The sequence below is a fragment of the Fistularia commersonii genome, chromosome 19 (assembly GCF_037954325.1).
Source record: "Fistularia commersonii isolate RoL2024-O1a breed Wild chromosome 19, RoL_Fcom_v1.0, whole genome shotgun sequence".
NCBI lineage: Eukaryota > Metazoa > Chordata > Actinopteri > Syngnathiformes > Fistulariidae > Fistularia > Fistularia commersonii.
Window position 1 is genome coordinate 3,306,779 of NC_141302.1, and position 18,222 is coordinate 3,325,000.

The 18,222-nt window shown below is 47.9% G+C and overlaps 1 protein-coding gene across 1 annotated transcript in view; it reads left to right on the forward strand.

Moving 5' to 3' along the window:
- Nucleotides 1-261: 261 nt before the first annotated feature.
- The window catches only part of nhsl2 (NHS-like 2), a 63,272-nt gene continuing 45,311 nt past the window's right edge, over nucleotides 262-18,222 (forward strand). Inside the window, exon 1 of the mRNA XM_086166324.1 lies at nucleotides 262-690. Coding sequence (XP_086022450.1) covers nucleotides 330-690 — 361 coding nt within the window. The 5' untranslated portion in view covers nucleotides 262-329. The remainder of the gene's footprint in view (nucleotides 691-18,222) is intronic.

Sequence of the window (18,222 nt, forward strand, 5' to 3'; positions counted from 1 at the left end):
ATTATTATCTCTGACTTTAATTGTGAAGGTCCACACCGGAAGTACTACGCGTCTTACACTCCGGCTAACTTGACACCGGGGGGGGGGCGCCTGCAAAAAAAAAAAAAAAAAAAAAAAGCCGCTTGCAGTCAAAAACAATGAGGGCGCGCGACGCGCGAGTCGCCTCGAGCCCCTCCGCCAGCCGCGCACCCGGCGCACGCGCACGCGCGTCCCCGGCGTGCGGCGCGCTCCCGCGGATTTAACTTGAGCGTAGTTTTGGCGGATTCTTCTTCTTCTTCTTCTTTTTTTTTTTTTTTTTTTGCTTTTTTCCCCTTTTTCTCCGGTAAATCATGCCGTTCTGCAAGCGGACGGTACTTCCGACGGAGGTGTGCAAACCCGGCGGCCGGAGGCGGCGGCGGCGGCGGCGGCGGCGGGAGGCGCGTCCGCAACAGGCGGCGGCGGAGGAGGAGGAGGAGGAGGAGGCGGAGGAGGAGGAGGAGGCGTTCGGGGAGCTGGCGGACGTTTGCGGCTTCACCCTGTGCTCGGTGCTCCGGCAGCTCTCCGACCTGTCCCGGCACTCGGCGGGCGTCCTGGGGGAGCTGGAGGGGGAGCTGGCGGCCGTCTGCCGCCGCGCCGGCGCGCTGGACGGCCGCCTGGAGCGGCTGCGGCGGCGCGTCGCCGACGTGGTCGGCAAGCCTCCGCCGCCGAGAAGTAAGACGCGCACACGCACATGCACACGCCCTTTCGCGGTTACTTGCAGAAACTTTCACTCCCGTGCGCGTCTAACCCCCCCACGAAGATGCGTGTTTTAAGGTCATTCGCTTCTGCTGCAGTTTTTGTTGATGTTTGTTGTCGTTGTTGTTGACAACCAGCTGGAGAAAAGCCATGGGGTGCACCTGAACGCACCACCGTGTGTGTGTGTGTGTGTGTGTGTTGTGTGTGTGTTCTGTCAACTTGACCTCACTCACACACACACACCGACCCCACTGAAGCTCCAGCCTAGGAGACAATTGGTATCTGGAGGTTCATCGCCAAGTGTGTGTGCACCCAGGTGTGCGTGTGTCCACTCAGGTGTGTGTCCACTCCGGTGTGTGTGTGTCCATTCAGGTGTGTGTGTGCACCCAGGTGTGCGCTGGTTAGCATGCAGGCTTGTTTTAATCGTGTGGATTTGTGCGAAGCATCAACGTGGTGCTCGCTCTTCGAGCCTGTCAGTGTGCACGCATACGTGCATATGTGTGTGTGTGTGTGTGTGTGTGTTTGCACGTACAGTGTGATAAGAGAAAGTCCCGCTTAAACACAGACCAGATGTAGAACCAGAGAGAGAGAGAGGGGAGAGGAAGATAGATAAAACACACACGCCTTTGGATTTACTCTGCTGAGACGAGCTCAACCGTGTGTGTGTGTGTGTGTGTGTGTGTGTGTGTGTGTGTGTGTGTGTTTGGAAAGAGAGCGCATTCGGATTCATGTTCATCCCCCTCCTGTCTGTGTGGGCTCCAATGCATCACCAGAATGTGGGCAGGAGAAGTTAAACAATCAATAGAGCCGCCCAGACCATCGTCTTCCTCCTCTTCCTCTGCTGGCCTTCTGAAGATGGAAAACACCGCCGTCCAAATCCCAGCAAGGCGTGGGGTTTCCCTCCCCGACTGAGGTTTTGCAGGTTTTTCCTCTCTCTTTTTCTTATTCTCTCTCTCTCTGTCTATCCACTGGTGAATGCTTGGCTCCGCCCCCTTTTGGGGGTGGTGGTGGTAGCGAGACCCCCCCCATCGCTGACCAACCGTATGTGAATATTCTTCAAAATCGCACTTCTAAGTCTTCTGACGGCGGATATTTAATCAGATTAATCGAGACGATTAAACCAATTAATCGCGATTAATCCACCTCGATCTGCGGATGTTTGCCTGCAACCCACCTGCCGCGGGAAATGATCCACTTTCGGATGAGGGGATTTTTTCCACTGGTTTTCGGAGTATGCTCAGAGGGTCCGATTACCCCCACTCAAACACACACACACACACACACACACACACACACACACACTCCTCCCTCGACCCCGCGGCGGAGAGGAAGAGTCCCTGACGATGCAGAGGAAGGGGATGTCTGTTATCACTTTGCAGGCCTTGATAACGCAGCATGTGTGTGTGTGTGTGTGTGTGTGTGTGCAGATGTGCGTCCTCTTGGGGTTGTCAGCCGTCGAAGCCCGAGCGTCCACTTCCTGCCCCCCCCCTCCCATCTTATCTCCCCGGGAAAATCACGTCACCCCGCCTCGTGACCGATGTCCCCGAACGCATCACGCCGCACCTGCCGCGACGTCAAAATCAGCCAGAAAGCGGCGTTTAATCCCATCGGCGTTGATCCCGTGGTTGTTGCTCTGGTTGCCATGTCAACCCCCCCCCTCCCCTCCCCCGCCCCCGGCATGACCGGAGTCCATTGTGAAAAACGGAAAGGTTATTTTCCCCCTTCTCACCGTCGTCCCCACTCGTTCCCACGGCTCATGACTCGGTGCGCTCTGTGATTCCCCGACCTCGCCTCTCTTATCCCTCCTGCTCTTTAGCATTTTGATGCTTGTGGCGATGCAGAAAGGCTATCGCTAACACTAAAAACGGGAGGGAGTGGGGGTGGGGCTAGTTGGAGAAGTGGGCGGGGCTAGTTGGTGTCTCCCGAACCCTATTGGACTACAGTGATGGGGCGCATTGCTAGCTTGATGTTTGTCGGCCATGTTTGTTTACCTCCCGAACCGTCGCTCCCACGATGCGTTCAGACGGCTCCAGTCGTTCCAACGTCGAGTTTTCCGAGTTCAAAGATGTAAAAAGGGTCAGGGTGGGGGGTTACTGGGAGGCGGCGCCCCACGCCGGCCCCCCAACGGCCCCCCAACGGCCCCCCAACGGCCCCCGAAGCGCCCGAACCGCCGCTCGGAGGGCGTCTTCACGGCCACTGACCGAACACAGTGGACGCACTGCATTCCCTGTTGCTGTTGGAGCTGCCACTGTTTTCGATGTGCACATGTGTGTGTGTGTCTCTTGGTGGCCATACCTGCATGTGTGTGTGTGTGTGTGCGTTATCACTCAAAGAATTAGGTGGAGTTTGGGGCCCGCTGTGTTTTATGTGACCACTGGGGTCAGTTATAACTCACGGAGGAAAGAGAGGAGTGTGCATGTATGTGTGTGTGTGTGTGTGTGTGTGTGTGTGTATGTGTGTGTGTCAGGAAATTAACAAAAAAAAGCGAAAGAAAGAAAAAGAGGCTCTTTGTGATCTGGTGAAAGCCATAAACGGGTAACGGGGTCTGAAGGGGGGGGTTAAAAAAAAAAAAAAGAAGCCTAACAACTTCCTGTCTTGGCGTGGAGCCCGGGCGGCCACTGTTTTCATTTTTTTCCCACAGGTTGGGAATAGACTCACGGTGGTGGATGGCGAGCTGGCTGACAGCGCACGGCAAGAAGTTACAAAAAAAAAAAAAAAAAAAAAAAGACCAATATGTATTTGGAGAGAAGTTGTAGTTTTATCAAATGTATTAGAACTACAAATATGGAGTATGTGCGCAAATGGATCCTCTGAGATCCTACAGAAATCTGGAAAGGTTGGAACCTGATGGGGCCGTGGTTGTCTTGAGCTTGTGTGAGGACCATCACCATCAGGGTGGAAGTGGAGATGGAGGTAGATGAGGTCATCGGATGATTAGCATAGCATTGCATAGCATAGCATAGCATAAAGAAGCTGCAGTGAAAGCCCTGCTTTTCAGCAGACATCCAAACTTTTCTCTGTTTTAAATCTAAATCGTGTCCACCCCACCCTCCACTGTACTTCTTAGTCAGCCCGGTTTCTATGGCAACCATCTGGCGGAACCTTACTGTTGTACGCCTATGTGTGTGTGTGTGTGTGTGTGTGTGTGTGTGTTTTCTTTTTTTTTTTTGTCTGCTGGTGTCTCTCGCCCTCCTGCCGACCCGCTGCGAATTCCTGATTGTGTTTCTTCTTCCTCTCCTCCTCTCAGCACCTGAGTCTTGAGCGGCATGGGGGCCACACACACACACACACACACACACACACACACACACACACACAAAGTAGATTCGTTCGGACGCTCCATATAAAAACATGGCCGACCCTCTGGGGAGGGGGAGGGGTGTCACATGATTTGATCACATGAGTTCAGATTTTTTCGGGGTCACGTGAGTCCAATGCTAGCTCGATGCTAACCTGACCCCCCCCGCTTTCCAGTAATGGTCTCTCCCGTTTGACAAAGATGGTCTCCCCCACCCCTCTGTCTCACCGTCACTCAATCTTGTAGTTTATGTTAGTTTTAATTCCACATTTACACGCCCCGAAGTTCCTCATCCGAAGCTTTTGACATGCAATTTGGGCGGCAGCACGGTTTCCGAATCATGAAAAACCAGGAGGAGAAGGAGAGGAGATGAAAGTAGGGAAATGGGGGAGTGATAGGAGGACCGGTAGATCAAAAATGGGGAGCGTTTGCTTCGATTTTGAGTTTTCCCTGTTTGATGCTCGGCAGCAGGGCTGGTTACCGGGGCTCCGGATCTAACCAGGATCCCCAAGTGTGTGTGTGTGTGTGTGTGTGTGTGTCCATGTCTGCTGCTTGCCTTTCCGAGTGTATATCGTGCTAACGCGAGGACAAGGCGCTGGGACAGTGTTTATGTTATCTGGACGAGGGCAGATTTCTATCACAGGGGGATGAGAGGTTGGTGATGAAAGGGGTGTGTGTGTGTGTGTGTGTGTGTGTGTGTGCGTGTGTGTGTGTGTGTGTAGGTTTGGGGAAGGAGGGGACATTGTTAAAAAAGCAGCTTCCGTGACGGTGGTGTGTAAACAGGAGTGACGCCACACACACGAGGGAAGATCTGGAGATAGCTGTGATGTGTGTGTCGCTTTTTTTTCCCCGTTAACCTCCACCAATCCCCTCCAATGTGCCCCGCCGCTAGTGCTAAGTGTTCCTCTGCAGCCATTGGCCGGCCGTTCGTACTAAGAGATCCGTCCGGGATTGGCTGAGTGTCATCGCTCAGACAGATTGGGGCGGACGGCTTCGCGCCCACAACAAAGATGGCCGCCAACTTTCCTCTTAAAAAGCGATCCAAGAACAATATACAAAAGCCAGAAGAAGAACTTTATCAACATTCATTTCCTGTTTTGTTTTTGAATTTTCCGTCCCAACCAGGTGCGAACGAGTTAACCCACGTGTGTGTGTGTGTGTGTGTGTGTGTGTGTGTGTGTGTGTTTGCTTCTATTGGTGTATTTCTATCCAGAGTAAAGGGCAAAAGGCTGGCTGTCAACGGCAACACGCTTTACGTCTGCCAAGACTCGCCGTAATGGTGAACACAATCACTTCCAGATGACGGACGGAGGTGTGTGTGTGTGTGTGTGTGTGTGTGTGTGCGTAGTTTGAAAATGAAAGAGAGGAAGAAAGGGATATCATTTCATTGTGGAGGGAGTTACCTGGCCGACGCGCGGGATGGAGGAGGTAATGGGATTTCAGTAAATGTGAGTTTTTAGCCGTCGTGGCGTGGAATGTGGGAAAACGTTCGGGCGAGATCAGAAAAAGCAGGGCGACCACCAGATTCAGTATTCTCACCAAAAGTTCGTATTTCTTTGCAAGACGCAGTTTCCGTAGCGGCCACTAGAGGGCGCTTCACGTGGGTTGCACTAATAATATAATGAAATGACGCCCCGATTTAACTGTTCTTTGAAACTAAATGAGGGGAAATAAGCCAATTATGGCGTGCTGACGGTACACCAGTGAAGAAGCTCCTTGTCTTTCACGCGTCACCATGACGACCCGTCAATCTGATTTCGCCTTCGGCTGGGAATTTGGCTCCGCAGCGACTTCCCGTGTTTCGACCTTTCAAAATAAGAGCGTGCAGAGCTGGAGGGGGATGCAAAAAAAGAAAAAAAGAGGAAGTTGTTTTTGGCAGGGTTTCCGCGAACACACAGTCCCGGACACCCTGATGAGTGTGTGTGTGTGTGTGTGTGTACGTCCCGCTACCTGGCAGCAGTGAGTCTGATCTTGGGTTTGTAAACAAATCCACTAATTTCCTTTAGCCGCCAGGCTAACGCAGCTAATCTCAGCTGTAGTTCTTTCAATAAACTCATCAAAAGTGATTTTTTATTTTTTTTTCAAGGATAAAATAGCAGAAAGCGAAGTCTCGCTAAAACATCCTCAAACCGCCCGGAATAAAAGAATCGAATGAAAATAAAACCTCTCTGACGTCGTTCAGGGAGATTAAACATTTCCAACTCCCTCTCCTCTCTCGTTTTATCCTGAATTATAATAAAAATAAAAAAACAATCAGTTCAAACTTGTTGCACAAATCCAAGCTAACACCCACCCACCCACACACACTCACACACACACACACACATACGTAGAGTGTTTTCATAGGTGTGTGAGTTGTGCTCAAAACTTCACCTGTGTGTGTGTGTGTGTGTGTGTGTGTGTGTGTGTGTGGGTGGGTGTGTGTGCATGTCCTCTAACTACCCTTAGTGTTCATTAGTGCCCTGTGTGAAGCAGGCACTGTGCCCCGTCTCTCTCTTTCTCTCTCTCCCTCTCTCACACACACACACACACACACACACACACACACACACACACACACACACACACACACACACCTTCCCACGTCCCCGGCTCTGGCCGAAATGCTCTGTTTATGCCAGACCCCTCCGGCGCCACCAGGACTCTCCCGCAGCGTTTGTCACGACGTCCTCGTCTCCCCCCGGCGGCCATGCGTTACCATAGAAACGCCACACACGTTTTTTTTTCCTATTTTTTATCAGAGGTCAGAGGTCATGGAGAAAGGGCCGGGAGGCTGGAGAGGGTAGTCGAGTATTCAAGTATTTGAGTATTGAAGTAGTACTGGCGAGTATTCACAACTTAAAGTTTACGCTTATAAGTGTGGTAATAACACTGTAATTAAAGGGGATGGCGAATCAACTGGTTGCCATTAGCAACAGGGTGGGAGGGGCTTGTTAATACTAATATAGATATATAAGCATATATAAATGTACATCTATATACTTTAAATCCCGCTCGTGACAGTGGAACATCTGATTTGAGAGTGACGTGCGAGAAGTTAACATGTTTGTGTAGCATCTGTAGCTTTCGCGTGCCGCTTCTAGTTTGTGCACGTGTGTGTTTGTGTGTGTGTGTGTGTGTGTGTGTGTGTGTGTGCGCGCTGACGCAGCAGAACTAAACTGCAGGAAGAGAGGAGGGATACACACTCGCACGAATGGATACACACCGGCACATTGGTATTCGTGTGTGACATGCCAACACTGCAGAAAACACACACACACACACACACACACACACACACACAGATTCCAACATTGAGGGATTGCATTTGGAATTATACGGTTGCACGCGGGAATGTGGAGGGATCTTACACACACACACACAAACACACACACACACACACACTGCTATCACGTGAATGGTCAGCGCCGCCGACTTCTAATGATAGAGAGAGAGAGGGAGCACGTGAAAGAGCGAAAGAGGAGAAAGTGTGATCGGAGGAAGGACGGAGGGAGAGAGAGGAAGGACGGAGGGAGAAGAAACAAGTGGACGGTCGGAGATGCGGTGGAGAAGGAGGAGGCAGGAGAGGACGGGAGGGGAGGACGGGGTCACCTCCGACACCTCTGTCCCAGAGGGTCTTTTTAAAGGTAATGTGTGTGTGTGTGTGTGTGTGTTGGCCGAGAGTGTGTGTTGCGTTCGCGGGGAGTCGGCCATCCCGGCGCTGTGTGTCTCCAGAGGAGAGATGGGTGAGGAGAGGAAGCAGCGGCGAGCTGTCAAACACGTGGAGAATGTGGACGAGTGTGAACCAGAACTTTCTCATTCCATAAGGAGACCAGCCCCGGAGGTGTGTGTGTGTGTGTGTGTGTGTGTGTGTATTCTAGACATCCAGGATGTGTTTCGACTTAGCGTAGCTTAGCTAAAGGGGGAGAAAGAAACTCTGAGAAGGTGAAAACTGCTGCTCTTCTCAGGTCTTCTCCACAACTCGGCGGAGGAGAATTTGGGGTGAGCCCGTTACCATGGTAACCACCCATCACGTTGACCCAAACCCTGAGAAAGGGAGATGATGAGGAAGAACTGGAAGAAGAAGGGGAAGCATTATTGGGAGGAAGGCGTGTGTGTATGTGTGTGTCGTCTCATGACGCCAGTGTTGGAGATGTGTGTGTGCCACGTGAGTGTGTGTGTGTGTGTGTGTGTGTGTTTGTTGGAAACAGATCACCTATTTTGTCTTGACACAGATGGTGTACTCAGGCTTTGTGTGTGTGTTTTGTTTGAATACCTGTTGCGCCAGTGACAGGTGTGTGTGTGTGTGTGTGTGTGTGTGTGTGTGTGTGTGTGTGTTGCTTCCACCCTCGATGACAGCAACAGGTTTCTCGTGCGGCGGCTTGACCCGAATGTTAAATAGGTTTTGATAAAAGATCATTCGACCGATGCATTTTTAGTGGTTGCCATGGTGACCCGAGGCGTCACCCAAAATCACCTCACCCCCGTACGTTTTGTTTACGTTTCGACGTAGCTCACCGCCCCGACATCATGAACCCAAACCCCCCTTTCTCTGGGTTAGCAGCAAACGTTAGCCGCTAGTCTTAGCATATTAGCATGCTAGCAGCTTAATGCAGCGGCGGGATTTCGGGATTGAAAACGAGGCAAAGATGGAAAACACGCAAACCAGAACTAAGCTTTTATTTGATTTATTTTCTTATTTTCACATGTTTTATGCAAACACCGACTCAGAGTCTCCAAGAGTGCGTGTGTGTGTCTATGTGTGTCTATGTGTGTGTGTGTGTGTGTGTGTGTGTGTGGCGTCTGATCCCGCAGCGCTGAATGGCTGCTTGCAATTTGGAATCAAGCATTTATTTGTGACGGTTTGGTTTTTTTAAAGGAGGGGCTGAAGGGAGTGAGATCATGAACGTCGCCGGCGGTAACCCCAACTGTGTGCGCGCGCACGTGTGGTTGTGTGCGTGTGTGTGTGTGTGCGCGTGTGTGTGTGTGTGTGTGTGTGTGTACCTCCTTCCAGCTCCAGTTTTTTGATCTAAGTGCCAGTCTATTTTACATGCAAATGATTCCAGAGTGTATCTTCTTCTCTTTCCCGACGCCGCAGCTGCTTGACGCAGATGATCCTGAGAAAGCGAGAGAGAGAAAGAAAGCGAGAGAAAGAAAGCGAGAGAGACCTCCCAAGTCTTTTGACGCCGAGTCGTTCCAAGTGTGTTTAGAAATAACATCGTCTCGCCTCGCCGCAAAAGTGCAGCAGCACTTCCTGGTCCGGAGTTTAAATGCTACGTATTTTAATATCTGGCAACTTTTTTACACCGATACCGATCTCTGGTTTTTACTTGGCTGGATATTTTTTTTAGCTTAATTCAACGCGAGTAGGGTTTATTACACTGTTATGACCATGTTATTACCAAATTTGTTTCATTGTTTGTTTTTTTTTTGCCTTTCGTTACAAATGGGTAGAAAACGGCGCAGGGCAGATTATAATCTCGGTGTGACGAAGATTACCATTTTGTCCAAAACACAGCTGTTGAGATCCAGGAGGATGTCGCTATGACGACCAAAATTCAGAACGTTTCATCCGAAATCAAGGAGTTCCCAGCCCAGAGGAAGAAATTGCGTGATGGGATGGCGGCGAGGGTTTCGGAGCCGCTCCCCGTCCCCGAACTCGCCAATCGAGGGCTCGGCCAATGAGCTCTGCGAGTGTTGCCGCCCTCGGACCCCCGAGTGGACAGTTATTTTTTTGTTTTTAAAGATGGCGCCGCCTCTGAAAGAGGAGTTTAAATCCAAACGTCTTGGTTGGTGCCTCCTCCTCTTCGCTCTGGATGCTTCTCGGCGGCTCCAGACCGGCGCGCTCCAAGACGAAACCCTGTCAGGAAATGGGATTTCCCCCCCGAGGGGGTGGGCGGTTTGAAAATTCAAACCTCGTCCTAAATTGTCATAATCCCGGTGGGATTATCTCATACTTCTTCAAAGAGAAAGTGGTTTCGGATTAAAGTTCTTCAAAGCGTCCCGACCCCCCCGCCCTTCGCTTCGTCTTCCGTTTTAATGGCCTCTTTTATTTATTCCAGCGCTTTCAAGATTTTTAATTCGCCAAACCATCAAAAAAAAAAAAAAAAATCAAACCGGATTAGAAGATATAAAATATTAGATTTTTTTTTTTGTTTTTTATTTCCCCGTCTTTGAACTTCAATTTTGGGATTTGACTTGTTTAAAAAAAAAAAAAAAAAATTCACTTCCAGCTTTCTGCCACTAGGGGGCAGCAGAGATTTTTTTCTTTCTCATTTCATTGCCTGACAGCCATGTACATACATTCAAACACACACACACACACACACACACACACAAAATCTTGGCATCTCAGCAGAACAATGATTTAATAGTGTGTGTGTGTGCGTGTGTGTGTGTGTGTGTGTGTGCGTGTGTGTGTGTGTGTGTGTGTGTGTGCATGGTGCGATTCTTTGATACCAAGATCTCCAGGTAACGGCTCAGGAGAAAAGACTAACCGCTCCAGTTCGTGCACGTAGTTGTGACGCTGTCAAACACATACACACATGCACACACACACACACACACACACACACACACACACACACACACACACACTTTGTATGTGTTAATGCCACGTAGAGTTGTTTTGAAGCGAGCAGGGGGAGAGAGAGAGAGAGAGAGAGAGAGAGGGAGTGACCTCTAAAACTATGATGAAGGTCAAAATGTGTGTGTGTGTGTTTATGTGTGTGTGTGCACTTGTGTGTGCATGTGCCGCGTGTGTGTATGAGTGTGTGTTGAATCTTGAGACCTCACGTAGATCCCGACGTATTGCTGCCTTTGAATGCGAATGGTCACATTAACAACAGGAAGTAGGGGGTCAGCGGAGCCCTCTGATTGGCTGTCCATCGGTGGGCGTGACCCCCCAGAAACAGGAAGTGGCCATATATGTGGATTTTTTGATTTGTTTTTAACAAACGGAACAGTATTATCCGCAGCAGCGGGTATGTGTGTGTGCGTATGTGTGTGTGTGTGTGTGTCTGCGTGGGGGTTAGCATTACCAGGCACTGTCTTAACACTGTAATACAACACATTTCAACGCTAAAAACAGTAATCCCATTACAATGACGGAGTAAGTATTTCCTCTGGACTGACTAGCGCCTGGTTGCTAATTTTAGGTAGCAGCATCAGAAAAAGTTGGTAGCATAGCAACCTAAAGCAGATCCAACATCTATAAATACATCCATATTAAAAATAAGGTAAAAATAAAGTGTAAATAAAGTGAAAGATTCAGTTCAGTTATTCCAACATCTGTAAATAAACTGTGCATTGGTGTAAAAATATGTGTTTAGATAAAAAAAAAAAAAGAAATAATGATTTTAAAGAGGCCTATGTATGAATACTGATTATCTATATATGGAAATTCTTATAAAACAAGCTGTTTTCTCGGTTAACTTCCGGTCACGCCGGTCAAACTAAATAAGATTTATTTTGATGGGACGGCCAGAGAGGGAGAGGGATGAGGAGAAGGGAGGGAAACGGAGGGGGGAAATGACAGAAGCTGTTATTCGAGGAGGAAGAAGAAGAAGAGGAGGAGGAGGAGGGATGGAAGGATGGAGAACTTATGATAAAAGGATGGAGAAGTGAAGTTTGGATTGTCTGAGGGAGGAGGAGGGAGGCGCGTCCTCCGTCAGACCCCCTTCATCCCTCTGGGGAGCAGAAAGAAAAATATCTGGCTTGAATTAGCCACACAGTTGACGAAGAGCGCACACACACACACACACACACACACACACACATGCAGCTCCCCACCCTCCCAACCCTCGCACTCGTCCTCCGCTTCTCCTCGCTTTCCATCTGCAGGGAGAAAGACGGTGCGTTCGCTGTCGTCCCGGCTGTTGACGTCTCTGCTTTTCTGTTTGTCCTCGGGACGGTCCGGCCCGGCTACGCTCAGGTATGTGTGTGTGTGTGTGTGTGTGTGTGTGTGTGTGAATTTATAATTATTTGCTTTAAATTTCTGCATATACGTTTATATATATGTTTAGATCTGTAATAGGCGTGTTATAAGCAGCTAATCTCTGGGATTCCTAATTATTCCGGTACGTCAATTTATTTTGCATTAAAAACACGACAATAAGACCTAAAAACCCAAACGAAATTAAAAACGCATCTATTTATCACACATTATATATCACATATTTGACTAAACACAAGTATAAAACAGTTATGCAACCAAAACATCCTGGCATTTTGTATTGGGTTCATCATAACCACGACCTTTTTGATCGCTGTCGTGATTGGCCAGCCCACCTCCGACGTCTCGGACAAGCTCCGCCCCCTTTCCGACTCAAACGCACGTCTGTGTTTGAGTGAATAAGCCAAGGTGGGCGGACGGGGATCTGATGCTCGAATCGTGGGACGATGTTTTTGTTATAAAACAAAATAAGGCAGCGAGGAAAAAGGAGAACCGAAAGGCAACGTTACGACGCTATTACAACGCTATTACGACGCTATTACAACGCTATTACAATGTTATTACAATGTTATCACAGTGTATTACAAGAATCCCACCTCCATTTCGTAAAATCACCGAATTAGAGCTTTGCGCAAGGCCCTCTCTCTGGCCGTGAGTTTTCTCAGGCCTCTCCTGCCCCCCCGGCCTCCGGCCGAGGCGTGTCCGGCGACATTAGGTTATCTTTCCTCCGGGGATGAACCGATTTTCTGCGGTTTTGAGGAATGTGTGGGAGCCGAGCCGCGGCTACGGACCTGACGGGCGGAGGAGGGAGGGGCGGTACATTAATTAGCATTAATATTCAGGATTAATCCTGGATCAAGTCTTATTCTGGATTAGGGCAGAGTAAAAGTGACGTCTGAGCGTGACGGGAAAAGGAGCCGACTCCCTTTTATTGAGTAATTTCATTTTTTTGATTTTTAATGCTTAAACGCCTTGTTCTCGTTGATTTTTATTTTTATTTTATTTATGAAGTTCTTCATATATGTTTTCTCTTTTTCTCACAAGAATAGGAATTTTCAATCAATAAAATCAAAATTTATTTAATGTATCTTCTCCACTTACTGCAAACAGTTTTGTCGATTTCCTGCTCATTTTTTTGCAAAAGCATTCATAATAATATATTGAAATAAAAATCATCAATAAAAATCAATCAATATATTTACAAATATATTTATTATTTTTATTATTATATCTCTTTGTATCTGATGTGGCTCGCAATTGATTTATTGCATAAATCAGTGTCTATAAACAAGAGAAAAATCAAATATTTTTATCTCCTGCTCTTATTTTTGGCAAAAGCAATAATAATAATATCTAGAAATAAAAATCATCTCATATAATTTCTTCTTGATTGTTTTGTAATTCAATGAAAAATGCTTTACTAATATCTTTATTATTTTTATTATATTATCTCTATTTATCTGATGAGGCTCGCTGTTGATTCATTGCAAAAATCAGTATCTTTAAGACAAAAATTAAATATTTTTACCTCCACAACAATGGAAAGGGCTCAAAGTATTAAAAATGTAGTGAAATATTAAAATGATTAGCCGTGAATAATGAACAGGAATTATTTTCAAAGCTGCTCATGAAAGTGATTTTATGAACAGTTTCTGCCGCTAACGTTTACCTGCCTGACATTTTTCGAAGGAAGAGTCGGGAGAATAAAATATAGATGATTTTTATTTGATATTTATGCCCAAATCAACATTTATTCCTTGAAAAAAATGTATCTCAAGTTTGAGGTAGAAACGTAGTTCATCAAATATCATCTGGCTGTGACATTGGGACTTGGGGAAGGCTTGTGTGTGTGTGTGTGTGTGTGTGTGTGTGGGGGGGGGGGGGGGGGGTCTACTTTCAAGCGAGAAAGTAATTTTGCTGCACGAATATGGATCATTGTCAAGTCAAAATTTAAAAAACAAATGAAAATGATTATCTCTCATTCAAAGCATGAAGGCCAACACGGGAATAACAATGTAATAACAGTGTAATAACAGTGTTGTAGATGAGGAAGGGTTATAATCTTCTGGTCATCGCAGTTTAAAGTCTCGTCACGGCTTTCGCCAGGTTCTTTGCTGTTTCCCAGGCTCCTTGCACACGCACGTGTGCGTGTGTGTGTGTGTATGTGTGTGTGCAATGATGTCATTGAATCTCACACCGGTGACATCACATACTGTGTTCCAGCTGCGGCTGTGGGAAGCGGGGGATTGAGCGAGGGGCCTCGCTACTCGGCGTGATGGCGGACGCTCCTCCTTATCATTAAAAAATTTCTTTATCAAAAATAATCCGGACTTTTGCAAAACCCGAATGAATGATATCGATGGAAATATTTGTGGCGCAGTTTGAGAGCGCTCTGTTGTTACGACGCCATTAGCCGTGAGGCTAGTTTTCATCTGGGGCGTAAACAAAGGCGACCCACGGATGCCTCCGAGCGCCGCCGCAGACTTGGCGCGCTCTCCGGCTTTGAGCGCAGCTAAACGCTCTGAACGCTCTGAACGCTCTGACCGCCGGCCGCAGCTGATTATTATTTGATTAATGGCTGTGGGGTGCAACTGCAGGGAGCCGGGCCAATTAAAGAGCATAATGGAGCAGAACTAAATACCAAAACAGCGGCTCGGCCCGGTCGCTCCTCAGCACGGTGCCGGGAATGTTCATATGTGTCTGTGTTTGTGGGTCCACAATGTGTTCTTGCTAAGACCTCGTTTTTCCTCATTTTGTTGTATTGGAGGCAGTTCTGTGACGTCATTGGTCGCGACTGCTGTCAATCACATGTTTTTTTTTTCTTGGCCCCGTCCGTTGGAAAATGAAAACCTAGTGGTATTTTTTGCACCGATCCGGTTTGGGTAAGAAGATGCAGCTTCTTTTTTATTTTATTTAATTTTTTTAGGGGGTGGGATCCTTGAACACTCCTGGCGGTGCTTCCTGTTCAGATGCTCCTGCATTGGCAGCACCAGCAGACTGTGTCACACTGATGCTACGCCGGGATGCTACGCCGGGATGCTATGCCGCAATGCTATGCCGCAATGCTTACAGCAATGCTACGCCGAAATGCTACGCCCTCCGCAATGCTACACCCTCCGCAATGCTACACTGTAATACTATTTCACAATGCTACGCTGCAATGCTATGCCGCAGTGCTACGCCGCAATGCTACGTTACAATGCTACAGGACAATGCCACGCTGCAAAGCTATGCTGCAATGCTATGCCATGATGCTACGCTGCTATGCTACGCCGCCATGCTACTCCGGCATGCTACGGTGCCATGCTATGCCACCATGTTTCACGGCAATGCTGCGTCGCCATGCTACGCTGCCATGCTATGCCGCCATGCTACGCCGCCATGCTACGCCGCCATGCTACGCCGCCATGCTTTGTTGCAATGCTATGCCATGAGGTTATGCTGCCATGCTACGCTGCCATGCTACACCTGCATGTTACCCTGCCATGTTACGCCGCAATGCTACGCTGCTATGGTATGCCGCAATGCTTCACTGCCATGCTACCCAGCCATGCTACGTTGCCATGCTATGCCACAATGCTTGGTCGCAATGCTATGATACTCTGGCATGCTACTCCGCCATGCCCCGCCTCCATGCTATGCGTCCATGCAACTGCCCCATGCTACACCTCCATGCTACAACGCAATGATACACTGCGATGCTACGCTGCAATGCTAATCGCAATGCCACACCATGATGATACTCTGCAATGCTACGTCGCAATGCCTACTGCAATGCTACGCCATGATAGTACGCAGCCATGCTACATGCTACGCTCCCTCTGGCTTACTCCTCTTTCAGCTACCTGGACCCCCCCCACCCGTTTTTCTTTTCCTTTTTTTTTGTGTCTGCGTGAGTGACGGGCTGACACGCCGGATGGACGGATGACTGAAAGCTCGGGGTCGGAGGGATATAAAAACAAAAAGAAAACACCGGGGAGTCGCTATCGGGAGGGCGGAGGCTGGAAGGATGGAGTGATGGATGTGTGAAAACACACGGAGGGCGAGAAAGGGCGAACGAGAGAGGGAAAATGAGGTGAAGTGTATGAGAACATAGAAAGGAGCAAATGAAATATCCAAGTTCCCCCCCCCCTGCAAGCCTGGTGTTGTCCTCTTCACCCCAGGCGTGCACGCACACACACACACTAACACACACACACACACACGCACACACACACACCATCACAGCGACCACAATATCTGTCCCAAACCAGAGTTACATAACTAGATTTTGGCTCCAGAGCCAGACACTTCCTTATGTAACCCCCCCCCCCCCCCGCCCCCACACACACACACTTACACACACACACACACACACACACACACTTACACACACACATACACATGTGATAATTTTTGTTTTTGTATTTTCCAAACCCGAGACAACTGGCTCATGGATTAATTATTAAATACAAGCGTTGATTACAGATTATGATAATCCCATAATACCGTCAATACCGTCTCTGTATTGCAAATCAATCCCATAATCCCTTGCGATCGCTCTGATTCCCGTCCCGGAATCCCGATCGCTCCGTGCAGATTAACGTGAACCGCAACGTTTTGAATTTGACGCCAGCGGCGAGCTCCGCCAATCCCAGATTTGGTTTGCCACAGCGGCATTGTGGGCAACGGACTTAATGAAGGACGTTCTGACTTCTGGAATTATCTTTTTGTGTCATGCTAGGCTGCAGTGAGCTTGCCTCTGATTGGTCGAGAACATCTCCAGTGACCTCTGACCTTCTCAAGATCCCCCAATGGGTCTGTGAGATGTAGAAACCCTATATTTTGAGCATATTACACATGTATAACAGTACAAAGCCTGTATAAAGCGCATATTACACATACATTACATTGGAACTACTATACAATAAGCTTAATATACATACATTACATTAGAACTACTGTACAATAAGCTTATTACACATATATTACATTGGAACTACTGTACGATAAGCTTATTACACATGTATTACCCACAAATTCTGCATTACAAGCTTATTACACCGGACATCCTGTGTTATAAGTTTAGTGTGCGTATATTTAATTGGAAATCTTGCGTAAAGAGCGTATTACACATGTTTTACACTGGAAATCCTATATCATAAGCATATAACATGTGTATAACAATACAAATCCTGTATATAGAGCATATTACAACTGAATTACGCTGGCCAGTCTGTGTTATAAGCTTAGTATGCATGTATTTAATTGAAAATCCAGTATAAAGAGCATATTACACATGTATTACACTGGAAAGCCTGCATTACAAGCTTATTACTCATGTATTTCACTGGAAATCCTGTATTAAGAGCATAACACACATGTATTACACAAGATCAAAATGTTTTCTTTTTGCAGACAAGCTTAAATAATCCATCTGTGGGAGTCTGTGCTTTTTTATCGGGTGTCCAGCATCCATTCACATTCCTTACCTCCACATATTTCTTCACAAACTCATGACCGCTAATCCAGGCTCCCACAGGGGGAGGTCAGATTAGCAGATTAACAGCCACCCTGCAGCGTGCACACACACACACACACACCAACACACACATAAATCTAGCTAATGTTTAATAGCAAACTAGCTTCCACGACATGAGCAGCATTGTGTTGTTGCGAGAGGAGAGGCGGGGCAAGGGGGCGGGGCGAGAGGCGGAGCCAGAGGCGGGGCTTAGCCTGCACCTGTCAATCACAGGGACACATGCAGAGGCTCGCTGCAGGTGGAGAGCATTTGGAGAGCGACTTGGGGACATTTTATACGTTTTGGACACCAGATTAAGATAAATTCAGCATCTTCAGCGCTCGGGACAAGTGAGTCTTCTCCTCTTCCTCCTTCTCCTCTTCTTCTTCCTCCTTCTCCACCTCGTCCTCCTCTTCCTCGTCCTCCTCCCTCCAAACCTGCTGATTGGAATTCAGTGTTTGGGTTCGCCGTATCTCGTAACTATCTTTTTGGTTCGTGGGAGAAAAGTGGTGTGGATAATCTGTTTCTCTCTCTCTCACACATGCACACACACACACACACACACACACACACACACACACACACATATGCTCTTGTCACTCATTTGTGCAGCTGTTCGTTGATTGCAACAGGATTCAGCTTTTGGGAAGTTATGTGTGTGTATGTGTTTGTGTGTGTGTGTGCGTGAATGTGTGTGTGTGTGTGCGTGTATGAGATTTGCAAAACACAAGGAAACTTTTTATCGTTAAATTTGCGCCAAAGACAGTTAAAGCATCA